Source organism: Bubalus kerabau, chromosome 2 (genome assembly GCF_029407905.1).
Source record: "Bubalus kerabau isolate K-KA32 ecotype Philippines breed swamp buffalo chromosome 2, PCC_UOA_SB_1v2, whole genome shotgun sequence".
NCBI classification, from domain to species: domain Eukaryota; kingdom Metazoa; phylum Chordata; class Mammalia; order Artiodactyla; family Bovidae; genus Bubalus; species Bubalus kerabau.
In genome coordinates, this window is record NC_073625.1 from 44726214 (window position 1) to 44748313 (window position 22100).

General features: G+C 45.5%; 1 protein-coding gene across 5 annotated transcripts in view; it reads left to right on the forward strand.

Moving 5' to 3' along the window:
- The window catches only part of ERICH1 (glutamate rich 1), a 44765-nt gene that overhangs the window by 4174 nt on the left and 18491 nt on the right, over nucleotides 1-22100 (forward strand). For all 5 annotated transcript variants that reach the window (XM_055567597.1, XM_055567600.1, XM_055567599.1 and 2 more), the window contains exons 2-3: nucleotides 4628-4774; nucleotides 16311-16445. In XM_055567597.1, the coding sequence (XP_055423572.1) occupies nucleotides 4628-4774; nucleotides 16311-16445 (282 nt within the window). The remainder of the gene's footprint in view (nucleotides 1-4627; nucleotides 4775-16310; nucleotides 16446-22100) is intronic.

Here is a 22100-nt window from a genome sequence, read left to right on the forward strand (position 1 = left end):
AGAATCACAAATGAATCAATATCATTTCTATTACCAGAAAGCTCTCCAGTATAAATGTAGTAAAAAGAAATGTGTAGTTTCACATCCATGTTAAGTAAAGTATGAACGTAGATGTGAACATAGATGTTGAGGGAAATGTGTGTTACTTTACCATCAGAGTGAACTTTTTTAAGGAAAAGGAAAATATTTTTGATGTTGATGGGGTAACTTACTGGCCTCAAAGTTCAAAAGGGTTTTTTTTTTTTTTTAATGCATAGTTTTTATTTTCCTTTGTCTTTTTTCAGAGTGGAACATTATGGAAGAAAAAGTTCTATTTCTGTTGTTTTTGTTTTTTCTAATAGAAATTATATTTTCTAATAGAAAATATATTCCCCAGATCCCCTGATGAGGATGCTGGGAACCAGCTCCCTCAGACAGGGGCCTGTTAGAGCCTCCTTCCTAAGACCACCGTGAAGGAGGCCTAATAACTTGAAATACTGCCACTAACACCTCTGTTAAACATGGAGCAGACCCCTGCCTTTTTTTACCCCCAGCTGTTAGATTCTAAACATGTAGCTGTATGAAAGAAGAGGTCAGAATTGAATAGTTTACCACCAGCAATCAAGCCATCTATTTCCTTTTGAGGTACATGTATTCACAGTTCTTCCCAGGTATCTAATTTCCAAAGAAGACTTGACTGAAGATTTATTTTTCTTTGTCTTATGTCTTTAGCTTGAAACAGCAAGTGTGGATGACAGTCCTCTCTGAAAATCATATCAAAATGGCTTGATTCCCCTGTGACACAGAGACTTGATCTCTCTGTTTGGTATTCCATCATATTAACTTCAGACGAGATGGTTTTCTCCATGGTGACCTTTTGCTGTGTCTCTTGTGTCCCAACTCCAAGCGCCCGTCTGCGTAGTGATTGTACTCATCTCTTGCAGGCATCCATGTCCGTTCTGCTTTTTTATATTCTACTGATTACTTTTTGACAGATACCAGAGTTTCAAGTTAGAACCTGCTCCTGCTGCTGGGAGAGGGGGTAGGGGCACAGCAGGAGGACGAGGTGTGAGGAGGGGAGGAGCAAGCAGGTCACTGGGTCCCTGTGGTGACACAGAGCTGCCTTCCTGAGCCTGAGCACCCAGCTCTTTTTTGTTTGTTTTTGAGCACAGTGTAAATTAAGCACAAAAGAGACTTTTAACGTCTAAATTGATTTTTAGGGCTACATTTGCAGTAGGCAACACACACAAACACTGATGCGCACAGTCACAAGGTGCATTTCAACAAACCAAAGGTACAGATGCTTTTTAAAAATGATGCTTTACTGTGTGCCAGTACCCTGAAAAAAGTAACCTTTCATTTCTGTTCTGCTTTTGACTTGAATCCCTACATAGCTGTGGCCAGAAGTCCCTATCTGTAGTAAACTGGTAGGCAGTTCACATGCACCCATGTCCTTCATAGCCCTAGAGGCTCCAAGAAGTTAGAGTCCAGTGGCTGTACATTTCTTTTGGTATAAAATATTAAGAGCTAGTGATTTCTATTTGAGTGAACTATGAGCTCCTTCTGTGACTGCACTGGGAGCAACCCCATCCTCCCTTTGAAAAGCAGATAAGCTGATGGGGAGTGGGGGTGGGGGCAGGTCCTTGCTGACAGCTTGTTTTCTGTAGAGGATAACGTTCATGCATTGAGTGGTCTTATTCTGTGTGTTGTGAATAAGAAGTGAAATTCGCTGAGGAATCCTCCAGCAGTATTAGCTGGTAGAAAGTAGTACTTTAGCTTCGTTTGTTACTCATGGCTCTTTTAAAGTTGATTTTGGAAAATTAAAATCATATTATTTTTTAAAAGACTATGCTTTAAATTGTGACAAATGAAAGTATTTAGACATGTCTTGTTGTTGTTTTGTCACTAAGTCATGTCTGACTGTTTGCAACCCCATGGACTGTAGCCCACCAGGTTCCTCTGTCTATGGGATTTCCCAGGCAGGAATACTGGAGCAGGGTGCCATTTCCTCCTCCAGGGGATCTTCCTAACCAAAGGATATAACCCTTGTCTCCTGCATTGGCAGGTAGGTTCTTTGCCTTTGAGCCACCTGGGAAGCCTGTATGAGACATGTATATTTATCAGCTTCCAGAGCCAGGTGTGAGGCAAGCCTGAAGCCCCCAGACCCCACCCAAGTCAGAGACTCAGAGCCTGGCCCCGGGACCTTAGCCCTGGAGCTCCCAGCCTGGGCTCTGGGCTGAGTCTTGTCCCTGAGGAAGGACCACATATCCTGAACCTGCTGCAGGCCTGGGCCCACCCCCACATCCCAGCGTCATGCAGGGACACCGAAAGGCTGTGAGTGGAGACCAGAGGGCCTCAAGACCTACTTTGCAGACAGGCCACCAGTTAGGCCATAGATACAGCGTGTGCAGGTGACACGCTGAATTCAGGGACAGTGCCACAGCCACACAGCCCGTGTCTCCGCCCATGGCCGGCCTGCTATGTGCCGCACCCTCGCCACTGTGTCAGGGCACCAGTGGAAGCAAAATTGTCAGGTGACTGGTTCATCTCAGTGTTTCCTGGTGACTGTGCCGGTTTCTCCCTGGGATTGCGGTGTATTTTGGTTCCTTCAGGCTGTGTGGTGCTCCGCAGTGGATGCATGCGCTGCTTGGTGATGACCCATGTCTGGTTTTCCTGTAGTGTAGTCATGTGTTCACACACACATGTGTGCGGAACTCAGCCATGACCTCAGCGGGATGCCCGCATCAGCTGCTGCCAGCCCAGGTGGCTCTCGGGCTCCAAGTGTCCCCAAGTTCATTTTAGAGCAGGATGACTGGTTAGGGTTTTGTCAACTGCTTTTGGTTCCCCCAGAAATTGCACCCGGTTTTCTGGAGTAGAAGTTTTTCCCCTCTGCTATTTAAGGAAATGCACGTGACCATTCAGTTTCTATTGGAAACTTGGAACCTGCCCTTTGAACAGGTCTTGGAGTGCTGGCCTAATGGAACAGACCGCCTCCCTGTGACCCAGGTGCTGCTGCCCTGGCCGTCTGCAGTGGCCTGGGGAACATGCTCACAGGCCTGTGCTGCCCAGCCTGGCAGAGCTGGGAGGCAGGGCCTCCGCGTGGCTGAGGAAATGAGGGCATCCCTGCAAGGACTGGCTTCTTCCTGCAGGGGCTCCCGGGGGTGGGCAGGTGGGTGACACCAGGACCCCATGCTCCCCCCAGGCGCCTGGCCAAGCACCACCTGGGCTTGAGTAGCTTTCTCAGGAGGCCTGTTCTGTTTTTAGACCCAAATTGTGTGTTTTCCAACTAGCACCAATTGGAGGGGCTTATTTCTGCAGTGAGGGCCATCTGCGCACAGGATGAAAGGAGGAGCGGTCTATGCCGTTAGGCTTGTGCTCCCTCTGGGGGACAGGAGCCTGCCCTCCATGACCCACAGGGGGCTCAGCGGCCCCGTCACGCGTGACCTCTCACTTCCCCCTCCTCACATCACCGCCTCCTCAATGGCCCTAATGTCTGTCCCCGACTTTGTCATCTGAATACCTCAAGCCTGTCTCCAGAGTCCTGCTCTTGGTTTCTGCCCCATGGTACTTGGTCACTAGAGCAGTTTTTTCTCTCTCTCTGTTGATTTGTTTCTAAATTTAATGAGGTTAAAACAGATTACCTGATGGCTCAGACAGTAAAGAATCCACCTGCAATGCAGGAGACCTGGATTTGATCCAGATCCCCTGGAAAAGGGAATGGCTACCCACTCCAGTATTCTTGCCTGGAGAATTCCTTGGACTGAAGAGCCTGGCGGGCTATAGCCCATGGAGTCACAGAGAGTCTACCACGACTGAGCAACTTTCACTTCATTTCACTTCAAAACAGATTCACTGGATTAACCGTTCCCCTCATCTTTCTTGGCTGCTCTTTTGAGATTGTCCCTGCTCGTTGTTCACACTTAAATCAGGACAGAAATGTTTATTCACCGTGGCAGCGCTTCCCCTCCAGTCAGGGCAGAGTGCCCTGAGATAAGCCAAGTGAAGAATCTGCATCCTTGTGGGCATTGTGCCAACTATGCTGTCCCTGTGGGGGCCCCAGAGGGGTCCCGGGGCTGCCCAGCCTGTCTGCTATGAACTGGCATGGACCCAGCCTCTCCAGGGCTGCTCTGCAGCCCAGGACCACAAACCAGGGTCTGAAAACAGCTCATAGTCAACCAGCGACGAACGAGGTGGAGGAAGAACAGAACTGTGAGCCCACGTGCCCCACCAGTTCCCAGCCTCACCTTCCCCACCTGTGCTCACACCTGTGGGGGTACCTAGTGTAAGGACAGTGCTGGGGGGCCTCTGATGGACAGCGCTATGGGGGTCCTGTGATGGGGACAGTGCTATGGGGCTCCTGTGATATGGACACTTCTGGGGGTCCCCTGATGCCTACAGTGCTGGGGGTCCTGTGATTGGGTCAGTAGTGGGGGTGCTGTGATGGACAGTGCTGGGGGTGACCCTCATGGGGACAGTGCTGGGGGTCTTGTAGGCACCACCCTTGTTGTGTCCTGTGGAGGGGCAGTCACTTAGCCCTGAGATGGTGATGTCATGATATGTCTTGTTTTATATAAAATTCATTTACAATTTAAATAAAACTTCAATCAGTAATACTTACCTTTCTTTTGCAAATTGATTGTCTCTGTAGTGTTTGTTGGAAAAGTACTGAAGAAACTTTATCCTGAGGTTTCACACGGCCAAGAAAAGAAGGCCCCTGTGACTCCAGCTTCCAGAAACCCACCTGAGAAAGTGGCTCCTGAGAGAGAGAAGGGCCAGAGTGCCCCTCCTGAGACAGGTGAGCGCTGTTTCCCTGGAGAGCGAATGCTGGCCTCAGGCCACTGTGGCACCACCACGGGGGCAACGGGGTCATTCTGCTCAGACTTTTTGGTGATGGTTACTTCACTTGTGAGGGAAGAAGTGCCCCCAGCTGGGAACAGGGTCAGGTTCATCACTGGTGTTGGGTTCAACTCCATGCTGTTCCTGGGTGCAGTGACTGGGCCCTGCTGCCCCAGGACCGCTGCCCACAGTGTTCATGCCGCTGTTCTGCCGGAGAGCCAGAGGTATAGGAGGGACTTGCAGCCTCTCAGCCCTGGAGTCACACTCAAGCATAGTGGCTGCTGTTTACTGTGCTTTTCCCTTTTAAAGACAGTTCTGTCCTGGGCTGAACTGTACCCTCTACAATTTATGTGTTGATGTCCTGACCCCAGAACCTCAGGATGTTGACCATGTTTGGAGATGGAGTGAAATGAGACCTTTAGGGTGGGTCCTAATCTAGGGCGACTGGTGAGATAGGAAGAGATCAGGACCCAGACATGTACAGCAAGACGACCATATGAGGGCATGGGAGAAGACGGCCATCCACATGCCAAGGCAGGAGGCCTTAGGAACCAGTCTTGTGACACCTCCATCTCGGACAGCCAGCCCCCAGAATCAGGAGAGAATGAACCCTGTGGTGCCACCCAGAAAACTACCCTGACACTTGTTCCACCTGCAAGACACACGCTTGGTTTTGTGTGAATACAACGTAGCTTAGAAAGGCAGACGCCCTGGAGGAGATGTGCTGTGCAAGTGGAGCGGGTGTCCCTCTGCATATCTGTCCAAATGTGACTGAGCTGATGTTTGTAGTCTTTTTTTTTTTTTCTTTAATTTGTATTTAGGGTTTATTTGAGTTTTCTTTCCTTTTCTAACCTGATGGTTTTGACAGTGATTATTCACTAATAAGCTTTCCAGGTGGCTCAGTGGTAAAGAATCCACCTGCCAATGCAGGAGATGCAGGTTCAGTCTCTGGGTTGGGAAGATTCCCTAGAGGAGGAAATGGCAACCCACTCCAGTATTCTGGAGAAACCCATGGACAGAGGAGCCTGGTGGTCTACAGTCCACGGGGTCACAAAGAGTCAGACACAACTGAGGACACAGACAGACACATTCATTAGTGCAATAATTTGGGCAGTGTCTTTCCTCAGAAGCTCCAGGTTGCATCACATTGTTTCAGCAGGCAGTTGTTGTTCATTGTGAAGGCCCATGTGAGCTGCGCTGTAATGGCTGGTGCCAGCAGCTGTGTGGTGCTGTTGGAGGCTAGGACAGGGTCCAGGGAGAGGTTGCATGGCCAGCATGGTGCCGAGGCTGGGAGAGATGCGAGGGTGCTGCAGGTGGGATTCAGCTGTGGTCTTGGTGTCTGTCCACCTGTGTGCTTCTCAGACCACAGACCCTGCTAGTGGTGCTTGCTATCTGAGTCATAGCCTCTGTGTACCCCGCGCAGGGTACACTGGTCACCTACCATGGCCTAAACTTGGGTGGGAGGGGGCAGGGGAGCGGTGAGAAGGATACGGTGTGGCTAGAATGGTCTCATCAGGTTCTGGGGGGCATCTGGTCCCTCCGTTTCTGCACACCCTGCCTTTCCTCCCCTTGCAGAGTGCCCTCTGGGCGCAAGGATCCTTGGATTGGGGTTGAGGGCAGAGTCTGGTGGGTAGGATCCCCCACCCTTCCTCACGGCTTCAGGCAATGAGTAGAGGAGGCATTTCTGGGAGTTTTCATTTTTGTTACAGATGCAAATGAGCCTAACTTATTTGCCTTCCTGAAAACTCCATGCAGTGTACAGCAGCAACATATTTTTTAAAAGATAAAATTCATTTAATCTAAAGTTTACCATAACCATTTCAAAATGCACAATTCATTGATTGTTAGTATACTTACTATGTTGTGTAAGCATACCAGTAACTCCAGAACATTCTTATCACTCCAAAAGAAACCCATATCCATTACAGTTATCCCCAGTCATGCCTCCCTACTTTTTTGTTTCTTTAATTTATTTTATAATTGGAGGAAAATTGCTTTACAATGTTGAGTTGATTTCAGCTGTACAACAGTGAGAATCAGCCATAATTATACATACATTCCACCCCACCCCCTCAGTATTCTGACCTGGAGAATTCCATGGGCTGTATAGTCCATGGAGTTGCAAAGAGTGGGACATGATTGAGTGACTTCCACTTTCACTTTTCACTTTTGCCTCCCTCATGAGCCTCCCTCCCTTCCACCCATCCCAGGCTGGGGTCCCTGTGTTGTATAGTAACTTCTCATCAGCTATCTTTTTTATACATGATAGTGTATATAATGCTGATGCTACATTCTCCATTTGTCCCACTCCTTCCGCCGAAAGCCACAGTTCTAAAGGACACATGTACCCCATTGTTCATTGCAGCATGATTTACGATAACCGGGATATGGAAGCAACCTAGATATCCATCTACAGATGAACAGATAAAGTTGTGGTATATAAGTACAATAGAATATTACTCAGCCATAAAAAAGAACGAATTTTAGTCAGTTCTATTGTGGTGAATAAACACAGCCTGTTATACAGAGTGAAGAAAGTCAGGAAGAGAAAAACAAGTATCATATATTAACACACATATATGGAATTTAGAAAAATGGTATTGATGAACCTATTTGTAGAGCAGGAATGGAGTCTCAGATGTTTAGAGGAGACCTGGCTACTTTCTGTCTCTTCAGATTTGTGTATTCTGGACATTTTGTGAGTGGAATTGCATAGTAGGTGACCTTTTGTGTCTGACTTCTGTCAGTTCAGTTCAGTCTCTCAGTCGTGTCTGACTCTTTGTGACCCCATGGACTGCAGCACACCAGGCCTCCCTGTTCATCACCAACTCCCGGAGTTTATTCAAACTCATGTCCATTGAGTCGGTGATGCCATCCAAAAATCTCATCCTCTGTCGTCCCCTTCTCCTCCCGCCTTCAATCTTTCCCAGCATCAGGGTCTTTTCAAATGAGTCAGCACTTCACATCAGGTGGCCAAAGTATTGGAGTTTCAACTTCAACATCAGTCCTTCCAATGAATATTCAGGACTGATCTCCTTCAGGATGGACTGGTTGGATCTCCTTGCAGTCCAAGGGACTCTCAAGAGTCTTCTCCAACACCATGGTTCAAAAGCATCAATTCTTTGGCGCTCAGCTTTCTTTATACTCCAACTCTCACATCCATACATGGCCACTGGGAAAACCATAGCCTTAACTAGATGGACCTTTATTGGCAAAGTAACGTTTCTGCTTTTTAATATACTGTCTAGGTCAGTCATAACTTTCCTTCCAAGGAGTAAGCGTAAGCGTCTTTTAATTTCATGGCTGCAGTCACCATCTGTAGTGAATTTGGAGCCCGAAAAAATAAAGTCTGACACTGTTTCCCCACCTATTTGCCATGAAGTGATGGGACTGGATGCCATGATCTTAGATTTCTGAATGTTGAGCTTTAAGCCAACTTTTTCACTCTCCTCTTTCACTTTCATCAAGAGGCTCTTTAGTTCTTCTTCACTTTCTGCCATAAGGGAGGTATCATCTGCATATCTGACATTATTGATATTTCTCCCGGCAATCTTGATTCCAGCTTCTGCCTCATCCAGACCAGCATTTCTCATGATGTACTCTGTGTATAAGTTAAATAAGCAGGGTGACAATATACAGCCTTGACGTACTCCTTTTTCTATTTGCAACCAGTCTGTTGTTCCATATCCAGTTCTAACTGTTGCTTCCTGACCTGCTTACAGGTTTCTCAAGAGGCAGATCAGGTGGTCTGGTATTCCCATCTGTATCAGAATTTTCCACAGTTTATTGTGATCCACACAGTCAAAGGCTTTGGCATAGTCAGTAAAGCAGAAGTAGATGTTTTTCTGGGACTCGCTTGCTTTTTCGATGATCCAGCGGAAGTTGGCAATTTGATCTCTGGTTCCTCTGCCTTTTCTAAAACCAGCTTGAACATCTGGAAGTTCACGGTTCACATATTGCTGAAGCCTGGCTTGGAGAATTTTGAGCATTACTTTACTAGCGTGTGAGATGAGTTAATTGTATGGTAGTTTGAGCATTCTTTGGCATTGCCTTTCTTTGGGATTGGAATGAAAACTGACCTTTTCCAGTCCTGTGGGCACTGCTGAGTTTTCCAAATTTGGTGGCATATTGAGTGCAGCACTTTCACAGCATCATCTTTCAGGATTTGAAACAGCTCAACTGGAATTCCATCACCTCCACTAGCTTTGTTCGTAGTGATGCTTTCTAAGGCCCACTTGACTTCACATTCCAGGATGTCTGGCTCTAGGTCAGTGATCACACCATCATGATTATCTGGGTTGTGAAGATCTTTTTTGTACAGTTCTTCTGTGTATTCTTGCCACCTCTTCTTAATATCTTCTGCTTCTGTTAGGTCCATACCATTTCTGTCCTTTATTGAGCCCATCTTTGCATGAAATGTGCTCTTGGTATCTCCAGTTTTCTTGAAGAGATCTCTAGTCTTTCCCATTCTATTTTTTTTTTTTTTCCCCTCTATTTCTTTGCAATGATCACTGAGGAAGGCTTTCTTATCTCTCCTTGAGATTCTTTGGAACTCTGCATTCCAATGGATATATCTTTCCTTTTCTCCTTTGCTTTTTGCTTCTGTTCTTTTCACAGCTATTTGTAAGGCCTCCTCAGACAGCCATTTTGCTTTTCTGCATTTCTTTTCCTTGAGGATGGTCTTGCTCCCTGTCTCCTGGACGATGTCCCAAACCTCCATCCATAGTTCATCAGGTACTCTATCAGATCTTGTCCCTTAAATCTATTTCTCACTTCCACTCTATAATCATTAGGGATTTAATTTAGGTCATACCTGAATGGTCTCGTGGTTTTCCCTACTTTCTTCAATTTAAGTTTGAATTTGGCAATAAGGAGTTCATGATCTGAGCCACAGTCAGCTCCCGGTCTTGTTTTTGCTGACCGCATAGAACTTCTCCATCTTTGGCTGCAAAGAATATAATCAGTCTGATTTCGATGTTGACCATCTGGTGATGTCCATGTGTAGAGTCTTCTCTTGTGTTGTTGGAAGAGGGTGTTTGTTATGACCAGTGCATTCTCTTGTCAAAACTCTATTAGCCTTTGCCCTGCTTCATTTTGTACTCCAAGGCCAAATTTTCCTGTTACTCCAGGGTTTCTTGACTTCCTACTTTTGCATTCCAGTCCCCTATAATGATAAGGACATCTTTTTTGGGTGTTAGTTCTTGAAGGTCCTGTAGGTCTTCATAGAACTGTTCAACTTCAGTTTCTTCAGCATTACTGGTTGGGGCATAGATTTGGATTACTGTGATATTGAATGGTTTGCCTTGGAAACGAAGAGAGATCCTTCTGTCATTTTTGAGATTGCATCCAAGAACTGTATTTCGGACTCTTTTGTTGACTATGATGGCTACTCCATTTCTTCTAAGGGATTCTTGCCCACAGTAGCAAATATAATGGTCGTCTGAGTTAAATTCACCCATTCCAGTCCATTTTAGTTTGCTGATTCCTAAAATGTCGATGTTCACTCTTGTCATCTCCTGTTTGACCAGTTCCAATTTGCCTTGATTCATGGACCTAATATTCCAGGTTCCTATGCAATATTGCTCTTTATAGCATCAGACCTTGCTTCCATCACCAGTCACATCCAACACAGGTGAGCAGTTTTACATGCTCATCTATGTTGTAAGGAGTATGACTGCTTCATTTCTTTTTCTTGCTGAGTAATGTTCCATTCTGTGGATATATAACATTTTGTTTATCTGTTCATCAATTGATAGATATTTGGATTTTTTCTACTTTTAGGCTTTTATCAATAAACAGTGAACATCTCTGCACAAGTATTTGTGTGGACATGTGTTTTCAGTTCTCTTGGATGTAAACCGAAGAGTGGGATTGCTGGGTCACATGGTAATCCTGTGTTTACTGTGTTGAGGACCTGGCAAGCTGTTTTCCACAGTAGTGTGTCATTCTTCACCCCACCTGCCATGGAGGAGGGTTCTAGTTTCTCCACATCCTTGCCAACACTTGCTGTTTTCTGTTTTCTTGATAACCATCTTAGTAGGTGAGGTTGCACCTCATTGATTCCCATTTCCCTGATGATGCATGTTGGACATTTGTGTATCTTTTGTAGAGAAATGTGTATATAAATCCTAGGCCCATTTTTCAGTTGGATTGTTTTTCTTTTTGTTGCTGAGTTGTACAAGTTAGTTATAATGTGGACAATGGAGCTTTATCAGTTACATGACTTACAAATATTTTCTCCTGCTCCATGGATTAGCTGTGTACTTCCTTGATGGTGTCTTTTGAAGTATAAAATATTTTAGTCTTGATTAAGTCCATCATATCTATTTCTTCTGTTGCCTGTGCTTTTGGTGTCATATTTAAGAAACCAAATCCAAGGTCACAAGTTTTACATCTAAGTTTTCTTCTATGAGTTTTATGGTTTTAGCTTTTGCAGTCAAGTCCTTTATCTATTTTCAGTTGATGTTTGTATATAGTGTGAGGTAGGGGTCCAGATTCATTCCCTTGTCTGTGGATATCCAGTCATACCAGCACCACTTGTTGGAGAGACTGTCTTTTTCCCGCTTGGCACTCTTGTCAAAAATCAGGTAGCCAAAGACTCTGTGCTCAATGCAGTAGGCCTGGGTTCAATCCCTGGTCAGGGAACTAGATCCCACATGCCACACCTAAGAGTTTGAATGCCCCAACGAAGATCCCATGGACTTCAACTAAGACCTCATGAGGCCAAATTAAAAGAAGAAAAAAAATCAGTTAGTCATAGTTGTTTGGGTTTATTTCTGGGCTGTCAATTCTATTCCACTGGTCTCTATGTCTGTCCTTGTGCCAGTATGACACTGTTTTAATCACTGTAGATTTGTCATAAAGTTTTGAAATTGCAGTAAGAGTCTTCTGACTTCATTAATTTTCAAGATTGTTTTAGCTATTCAGTGTCCCTCACAGTTATGTGTGAATTTTAGGATCAGCTTGTCCAGTTCTGGGGGAAAAAAGCAGTTGGAATTTTGATACAATTTTGTGTTGAATTTGAAGACGATTCTGGGGATTAATGCTCTCTTACCAATATTAAGTTGTTCAAATCATGAATTTAGACTAGCTTCCCATTTCTGTCATTTTTAAATTCTTTAAACAATGCTTTGTAATTTTCATTATAAGACAGGTACATCCATGCTTGGTATGCCCATGCATTCTCCGTTGTGTCCAACTCTTTGTGACCTTAAAAAAAATTTGTCCCAAAGTATTTTATTCTTTTTGATACTACTATAAATGGAATTGTTTTCTTTTTCGATTAGCTAGTGTATGTAAATACTAATAAACTCTTTGACCTTGGATTAGGTAATAGTTTCTTAAATATGGAAACACAGATTTTTGTATATTGATCTTATTAGCCAAACTTATTAGCACTAACAATTTGTGTGTGTGTGTGTGTGTGTGTGGAGTTTTCAGGATTTTATATATATAAGATTTTATCCTCTGTGAGCAGGGATATTTTACTTTTCCCTATTCCGGTTGGACGCCTTTTATTTTCTTTCTTGACTATTGGCTTGTTTGGAACTTTGAGTGTAATGTTGAAGCAAAGTGGCTTCACATCTTTCCTGGTCTTAGGGGGAGCATTCAGGCCTTCTCAGTGGAGTGTGACATCAACCATGTGCTTTTCGTGCTTTCTCTTTGTCATGTTGAAGTTCTCTCTATACTAATTTCTTGAGTAGTTTTTAATCATGAAAGAACAGTGTATTTTTTTGAAGCACTATGTCTTGGGAATTCTGAAGGAAAAACACTGTTTATTTGCAGCTAGAAAAAGAGAAATCTTGACTGAAGACAAAACAACAAAATCACAATCAAATAGACAAAAATTGTGTGCAGGTCAAATGAAAGGTCATTTGAGAATCCCCTTGAAGGCTTGATGCCTATGGAGGCGGCAGCTTGCTGATAATCAGAGGTGCAGATGTGCCAAGGTCTCTTCAGTGTTGGAAGAATCATCCTAATGAGGAAAGGGCCTTTGTCAGTCAGCCCTTCACTGAGATTGAGAAAATCTTCCTTGTACTGTTAAAAGACACAGCATGGTGATTCTGATAATTATTTGTTCACTTTCGGTTCAGTTCAGTTCAGTCACTCATTCATGACCGACTCTTTGTGACCCCATGGAGTGCAGCACGTCAAGCCTCCCTGTCCATCACCAACTCCCGGGATTTACCCAAACTCATGCCCATTGAGTCGGTGATGCCATCCAACCACTCATCTTCTGTCATCCCCTTCTCCTCCCAGCTTCAGTCTTTCCCAGCATCAGGTTCTTTTCAAATGAGTCAGTTCTTCACATCAGGTGGCCAAAGTATTGGAGTTTCAGCTTCAACATCTGTCCTTCCAAAGAACACTCAGGACTGATCTCTCTTAGGATGGACTGGTTTGATCTCCTTGCAGTCCAAGGGATTCTCAAGAATCTTCTCCAACACCACAGTTCAAAAGCATCAATTCTTCTGCGCTCAGCTTGCTTTGTAGTCCAACTCTGACATCCATACATGACTACTGGAAAAACCATAGCCTTGACTAGACGGACCTTTGTTGGCAAAGTAATGTCTCTGCTTTTTAATATGCTGTCTAGGTTGGTCATAACTTTCCTTCCAAGGAGTAAGCGTCTTTTAATTTCATGGCTGCAATCACCATCTGCAGGAGCCTAAAGAAATAGTCTGCCACTGTTTCCACTGTTTCTCCATCTATTTCCCATGAAGTGATGGGACTGGATGGCATGATCTTAGTTTTCTGAATGTTGAGCTTTAAGCCAGCTTTTTCACTCTCCTCTTTCACTTTCATCAAGAGGCTCTTTACTTATTCTTCACTTTCTGCCATAAGGGTGGCGTCATCTGCATATTTGGCGTTATTGATATTTCTCCTGGCAATCTTGATTCCAGCTTGTGCTTCATCCAGCCCAGCATTTCTCATGATGTACTCTGCATATAAGTTAAATAAGCAGGGTGACAATATATAGCCTTGATGTACTCTTTTTCCTACTTGGAACCAGTCTGTTGTTCTGTGTGCAGTTCTAACTGTTGTTTCCTGACCTGCTTACAGGTTTCTCAAGAGGCAGGTCAGATGGTCTGGTATTCCCATCTCTTGGAGAATTTTCCAGTTTCTTGTGATCCACACAGTCAAAGGCTTTGACATAGTCACTTTACAGAAGTGCGTTTATTTATTTTAGAAGAGCATTGGTAATTCTATTTGTTCTTAAAGAAAAGGACATGATCTGTAAATGGCCACAACCACCTGTGTGTAGGTTTTGGTGAATTTCTGTCACTTAAGAGTGCATATTGGACTCTATTTTTTTTGTTATTGCTTTTATTATTGTTTTTAACTTGCCAATTATATCTGCATATATTTTAAAGAGCCAAATAATCCCACAAGAGTTATAAAAAACCATGTCATTGTGCCCTGAGCCCCGTAACACAAGCACACCAACTTTGAAGGCATCAGCCAAGCCAAGAGCAGTCTGGTGGCCGTGCCCTGGCAGAGGGCACATGTGTGCTGGTGGTAGAGGGGGGCCGTGTGGACAAGCACAGTGCAGAGGGGAGTCAGAGGTTAGGAATGAAAGCAAACTCAAGTGGGTATCCTGCATATCAGACCCAGAGCCTGATCTGGTAAGAATGGTGAACCACGATCAAAGCCAGTCAGCCACGGAGAGGAGAGCCTTTGAAGTCGCCTCTTCTGAAACCTTGTGGCCACGCCAGTGTTTCTGGGAAGGCACTGGCCTCTGTCAGCAGCAACGGGGTGCTGACTTGCCCCTCCAGATTCCCGAGCCTCACCCTGCAGCCTAGTGTAGGGGTGAGGGGCTGCCCTGGCCCTGCTGTCCCCTGAGCACTCAGTGGTGAACATGACCCTGACCGCCATCCTGACAGTGAGCATCTGCTACCAGAAGAGGCGAGAGAAGCCAGGCCTGGGTGTTGTGCTCTGCTGTGGGCCACCCTGACTTACACACAAGCAGATTCCCATCCACCGCCCACAGGCCTGGCCTCAGGGCAGCGCCTGGTCAGCACAGGAGCCTCGCAAAGAGCTCTGCCCTCAGTGTCCAGCATCTGTATCCTTCATCCCAGGAGTCACTTCCTGCCTCCCTTCCCTGGCATCGCCCATATTTATCCTGATAATTTGGTGAACAATAATGTTTCCAAGTTCTGTTTGATTTTCTTATTGAGAAAAATTTAGCCAATTAAAAGCTTCCAAAAATACTCTTAAGAAAAATGATCAAGTGTTGATGTTGCCCGACAGGGGATAGTCTGCCTGGAAGCACGTCTCTTCTCTGCCCTTGATCCCGGCAAGAACGACTCAGTCATTAATCAACCGGGCGGATAAGCCTAACGTAAGAACTACGTTCTTGCACCTTAGCTTCACAAAAGTGAAATACACTGATGGCAGAAGCAGTTGACAATGTTTCAAGGCTTTTACAATTTAAATGTCTTGAAACCACACATTCTGTTATATGTGCACTAGTGATTTCTCTCAGTCCTTGTCATTGTTGTTTATAAAATGAAGAAAAACATTTTTCTTTGAAAGAGTAATTGGGATATCCCCTTGTGTTAGGTAAAGGTTACTTTGCCATATTTTGAGTGAAAATATGGAGATGGAAGCGCTGATCCTACCCTGAGAAGGTGTGGGGAGCAGCACTGACGTTGCTCTGGACTGTGCAGACCAGCAGCCCACTTCCAGGAGTTTATTTAGTGGAACTGCGAGGTCAACTGCGCAAAGTTTTATATACCCTGGATGGTCATGGCAGCCACTTCTGATAGTGAAAATTTAGAGTCAATTTCTGTATGCAAAATTTAAGACAGTGGTTAAATTACAGTTAAATTTGCCAATAACGTGGAACATCATGTAGCCATTAAGAGCATATAGATTTAAATGTATCTTAATATTTTATCATATTCACTTTTGAAAGATATTATACATATAATATGTACATGTATAATGATAAAATATGTGTTCAGTTCAGTTCAGTAGTGTCCGACTCTTTGCGACCCCATGAATCGCAGCCCGCCAGGCCTCCCTGTCCATCACCAGCTCCCGGAGTTCACCCAAACTCATATCATGTGATCCTATTAAGTGTGTGTCTGTGTGGGTGTATGTGCAGACACATAGTACGTACATGTTAGCATTTACAGAGAAAAAGTTCCAAAAGGTTAGGCACCACGATGTTGAGATTGATATTATGATGATGAGGGGTGTGTTATGTGGAATCTTTTTGTTTTCTGCTTCTTATTCATGAATTAATTATGTTTTTATATCATATCATAAAAACTCAGAAGTTTATATAATAAGTAACTTAATGTAAATTTAAATAATCATAGCTTGTTCCTTTTTCCTGACTGGTTATATAGCCGAGTGGCTCTTCTGGCAAAATGCTCGGCTTACTAAAGTTGGCAGTTATGGCCATGGCTTCCCGTCTTCAGTGAGTTTGGCTGGAGAAGCTGCTCAGCACGTGGACATCTGACAGCATCTGTCTGTGCCTCTTCCTGCAGGTGGTGACACTCGGGTCCAGCCCACCCAGCGGCTCTATACCGTGGGCCTGCCTCCTGAGGGGTGGGTCCCCCCTCTGCCAGAGCCGCCAAGCTGCTCAAGTTCAGAGAGCTCTTCCAGCAGTGAGGACACAGGAGGTAAGGCGGCCGACAGCCCAGGGACTCCAGGGTCGTAACCTCACGTGGACTTTCATGGGGGTGAGTGTCACGTGGCCATGTGGCCGGCAGTCATTACAGACACTTGTGAGGATGCGTGACAGCACCAACTCAGGTTGGAAGGGGACTCGGGTTGGGGTGTGATCTCAGCCCCGTTGTTAATACATTACACATCAGGGGAAGTCTGGCGTTACTATGTCCAAACTTGAAAGTGCTTCTCTTGTTAAGTGAACTTTTTTCTTTACTTTCCAATTTTTTTCAAAATTTCCAAGATTGTTATCAGTTTTGTAATCATGGAAATAACTTAGGTTGCATGTCTGGTAGAAAACTGAACAATGCTGTCAGATGTTTTATGAGTGAAGGAGGTGCACTGGGGGTGTGGTACGGAGGCTGCATGTCATATTCATGCCTTAAAAATTCCCCCTTTAATTTATCGCTTTAAAACTTCCTTAAGAGGAATTTGGAATTTTCAGATAAAATTTTCCCCAGATGGTTTTTAACAAGTAATAAACTAAGAAACTCTATACCATACGCCTTAATTAATTTGCATATTAGGAAAATATGATTTTCTACTAGATTGATCTTTCTGACTTCCTAAGAATCAGAAACCATAAAATCAAAAATGAGATAGTTAAGGAGTGATATATTTATCTTTTTAAGCCCTGTTGAAAATCTTTGGAATATAATTATTGGAAAAATAGATTGTTTCATTAGAAAATTAAGCTATGTCCTTATAAAGATAAATGGCTTTGGTGACATACTCGCTGTGTACCTCAGGTGTTTAATAACAAAGTGCGGACTCACCCTGGAGCTGCCCCCACAGCTAGGTCCACCCCCGAGCCTCCCAGGCGGGTCTGTGCACGGCGCCCCAGCTGAGAGCCTTCCGGGTGCACTGCTAAGCTAGAGGGGTGTCCTTCGGGAGACGAAAACCTCCACAGTCTTGTTGCTGGCAATTTAAGCAGAGAGTGAGGACTGGAGTCAGAAAAGAAGAAAAGTCCAGTGGGGCGCTGTCCACCATCTGTGTCCGTTTGAATGCACAGCACCGTTAAGTCAGTTCAGTAGTTTCGTCTAAAGAAGTTGAGGAGGAAGCGCCAGTGCAGGTCGTTGCCCCACATGTGCCCGTGGCGTCCTGCCTCCCCCGGCTCAGCCCGGGTACAGGCGGCAGGCCTGCTGGTGACCCCAAGGCCGGCCCCCTCCTCCCCTCAGGCCTTGTCCAGACCCCTGGTTTGTCAGACCCCGTGCAGCCAGAAGCACGTCCCTCCGCTGCAGGCATTCGCGTCCTGCCTTCTAACAGTGCCTCAGCAGCTTTGCAAAGATCCTTTATTCATCCTGCAAAGGAGGAGTCCCTGCCTGCCACTGCCAGCAGGTGAAGTTCTGGGACCTCTATAGAGAGATGTTACATTCACATGTTCTACGCAGAAATAGGAACCTCAACTTTCTTATGAACTGAAAAACAGGCCAGCTTCTTGGAAAGAGGGCCTTTTCTTTTCTGTTACGCCAATCCTTTTTTTAAAAGAAAAGTATTTTGTTTTTATGGACTACAAAAACACTTACTATAGAAAAGTCAAGCATTATAGAAAACACACAGGAAGTAAAACATTACCTAAGACCACCGGGGCAAGATCTCAATAAACATTTTTTGAAAATTCTCCCTGTACATGTTGTATGTGCACATGCAGCTTTTATAAAAGTACATATTATACGTCCTGCATTATAAACCACTTTCCACACTTGGTGTGTTATGGAGATTTTTTTTTTCCATTTCATTGCATATAGATGTATTTATATCATTTTTTTTAAAGTAGCTGAAATCTGTCTTATGTAAGCAATTTGTTTATAACTAGGCTCCCCTTTCCCACGTTGAAAGACATCTAGAACTTTCCCTGGTGCTCGATAAGCCCTTGGCATTTGAACGCTGTCATCACTGTGACAGTTATGCCCTCTGCTGGGCGCCGGCACCCTGGTATCTGTTTTCAGGTCTGTGGTTTCATTGACTGTGAGGTGCCTCCAGGTGTCTTTTCTACACTCTCCCCCCGCCTGCTGTCCGGGTTCCTCCTTGTTAGCCTCTTGTTTTGGATCTTCCTCTGTAGATGTCTTCCTTTTCCAGATTTCCTACGAAATCTCCCTTGCTTTGGTTTTAATTCCTCCGCGGACATGTGTGGTATGGTTTCTCATGCTCAGGGTTCTCACACCCCCCTCTCTCACTTTCAGCAGCCTCCACTATGCTGTTTGTGACAGGAGTGGCTCCCGGGCCATGCGACTCTCAGTAGGCTCTGGTGGACATGGAGCTCCTCGCGGGGCTCCTGTGGGCTCCTCCCTGCCTGCAGAAACAGCCCCTGGGTTCTTGCGCCCTGGGCTCCCGTCTGCTCCCGCCAGTCCTGTTCTTGCTGGTCAGTCCTGCTGGGGCCCAGCTGTGCAGTGGTTGGTGTCTCATTCACTGACCTCACACACATCCTGTGTCCATCTGAGACGTGCCACGACTGCTGTCACCCTGTTCTGACCTGCCCCCCATGCAACCAGCAGGCAGCGGCAGGTCAGGTGAGGTCCCAGCTTCCCATGGCCCTCTGCCCTCTGCCTGGTCACCCTAGCGTGCAGGCCTCTCCTTCATAAGGTCCTTCCCCGCTTCCTCTCTTGGCCTCCTTGACCCTGCACCCACCTCAGAAATGCAGGTGCCCCCCCCTTGCCTTCCATCCAGTACCTGATTATTTCTACAACTTTCTTGCTCTAGCAGCCTCACCTCCAACTCTTGGGGGCTGGAGCCCCAACTTGCCAGGTGGCTGGCTGGGGGTGCAGGAAGGGCCTGGGGTCTGCAGCCCCACTGCTGAATGTACATGTGGCCTTCCTTGCTTCTCCAACCTGTTTACTTGACTACCTGATGGTAATAATCCTGCACTGGCAAACCCCACACTCGCTGTGCCAATCAGATTGGGTTTGTTGGAAAGCTTGTACAAATGTGAGAACTGCCAGCTCTTAATTCCCTAAGGCACTGGAGCCTGCTGGAGTTAAGTCTTCAGTCAATATTTGATGACCAAGTTGAATATTTATAAAAACAGCCAGTAAGGAAATACCAGTCCCCTTTCCTCGTTCATAATTACAAGTGGTTTGACTGTATTGACATAGTTTTTGTGTTCAGATCAAGCTGCAAAGTCATTAAAATCAAGTCGTTTTTATGGGAGGCTATTATGATTATTATTCTAATAGCAAGCTCCAGTTGAAATAGTTATTAACTTCATGGCTTTTGGAAGCATGAGCTCAGTGCACAATTCTAATGTGGATTCACTGTGAGTTAAACAACCATCCTTTCAATGTGTTTTGACAGATTTAGGCCGCAGTTCTGAGGCAGATCAGTTTTCAGATCTTATTGACTTTGTCTGGGCTGAAGAAATCTTGATGCGTGCTTTCCAGAGCTTCCCAGGTGCGGAGCAGAGCGGGCACTCTGTTTGACTGAGAAGGTGTGACTTTTACCAGATGCACCTGAAGTTGAGACAGAGTCCTAGGTAGGCTCTCAGTGTAGACTCTCTGATCCAGGGCTGCGGTTGGCATACACCGCAGTCACTCGTGGGCCCAGCAGTCACACTCAAGAGTTATTAGCAGGTTTCATTCTTGTCTGGAGCCCTCATGGAGAGGGCCGGGGCAGCAAGGCGCCCTGCTGCTCTGGGGCTGCAGTTCTTGTCCTGGTGGGGGCCCCACACTTAGTGTTCTGGGTGTGGTCTTGCCACCCTAGTTGCTGGGCGGTGAGCTCGCGCCCCGCCTCTGTGTCTGCATGCTCCCCCGCAGCCAGTCTGCAGGGCCTGGGGCCTTCTGGACTCACAGAGGTGCCATCAGGCTGGCGTCCCAGGAGCACCTCCTCCGACCTCTGACACTTCTGCTCCCCTCTGGCCCTGCCCGGGCGTTCTTCAGAGCTGGCAGGGGGAGGGCTTTTCTCACCCTCTGTCACATTTCGCATTTCCCCTCCATTTCTAGTTTGCAACCGGTTTCCATGATGTAGTGATGTTAATACTGATTGAGTACTTCATGCCGCTGCAGTCAATCAGTTGATACTTTATCTAGAAGTAGTGTTTCTCTAGTGTTGATGTTTATGGGAGGGCTGGCCTGCAGGCTTCCCTTCCTGCGGAGTCCTCCTCCGGTTTTGAAATGAACACTGTTGTCCTCACAGAGCGCTGTCACTGTCACTGTCACTGTTGCTATTCTCTGGAAATGTTTTTTGTGTTTGGCGTTTGTTTCTTTGTTAAACGTTTCCCAGAAGTTAGGTGATTCCACCTAGGCCTGTAGCTGGCTGTGGGATTGCTTGCTGATGTTTCTGCATAGAGCTGTTCACAGGGTCATCCTCCTGGTCCTTTAGAGTCCACAGGCAGGGTGTTAACACACGCCCTCACTGAGACTCTGTTTACGTCTCCTCTGCCCGTCCGTCCGTCCTGTCTTGCGCTGTTTGTCTGTCTGTCTTCACAGTGTCAGTGCTGGCTGCTGCCTCTCTGTTGGATTTTCCTTTCCACTTCCTCTCTTTTCTGCACCTCTTATTGTTGTTTCTTCTACTTTCATCAGATTTAAGTTGTGTTTTTCCAGCTTCTTGCTTATATCATTGATTTTTAGCCTTTTTTCTTTCCTGACATATTTAAGATCATAAATTTGCCTTTAAGTAGAATTTAGTGGCATCCCATATGTTTTCAGTTGTTACAATTTCACTAAGTTTAAAATAGTCAATTTCCTTATTATGAAAGCTGTATCTGCTCAATGTCTTACATTTGGAAATCAGAAAATACAGTGAAGGAAACAACCTACAATCACAGCACCCAGAAACCACAGTTAACCCCCAGCATCTGGACCTTACTGTCTCAATATCGTATTAAGTTTTCCTCTTAAGAAGTGCACACCCACAGTTATATAAAAAAGTATGGTACGCTTACATTGTACAGCCTTTTTTGCCACATCCTCCTCCTTGGATCCCTGTTTTATAGTCAGAGTAGCAGGCTGATGGCTCACCATCTTCACAGGGCTGCATTCATGCTGCGCTCTCACTGCTTGGGGAGAGCAATGACTGGAGGATAATGTCAGTGACTGGCTCGGCAAGACAGGCCTGGAGAATGCAGATACTGGGGAGAAATGAGAGCAGGTCCCTGGATACCACTCTTGGTAGACAGAGAGGATGCCCCCAAATGACTGCACACTGGTCCCCAGACGGCTTTACCGTGACATGATGGAGCATCCTATAGGTGACTTTTTTCCAAATCAATAAAGGCAAGAATAGACCCTAATGAAGAGAAATCTGATGTTTCCTTTTTTTAACTGAACCTGGAAAATTAAAAAATTTTCATAAGCTGCTATCATTTTTCAAACATTAATATTTTACAAGACCAACTTAAGGGCCAGCTATTCGGAGGTGCTTATGAATCAGCTGTGGCCTGTCTGTTACACTAAGCAGGTCCCTAATGTCAGTTAATATCACCTTTCAAATGAAATAGGAAAGTGCTGTGCTTAGTCATCCACTGTGATTGAGGAGAGAGAGAAAATACAGCTTGTGTGGGACTACATGACTGATATGTCATGACTTTATGAGCAGTGATTTGGGCTTCGCGCGGAGTTCCAGGCAGCAGCAGGTCTTCAGCTGTCACATACATCAAGAGAAAATCAGGGACCAGG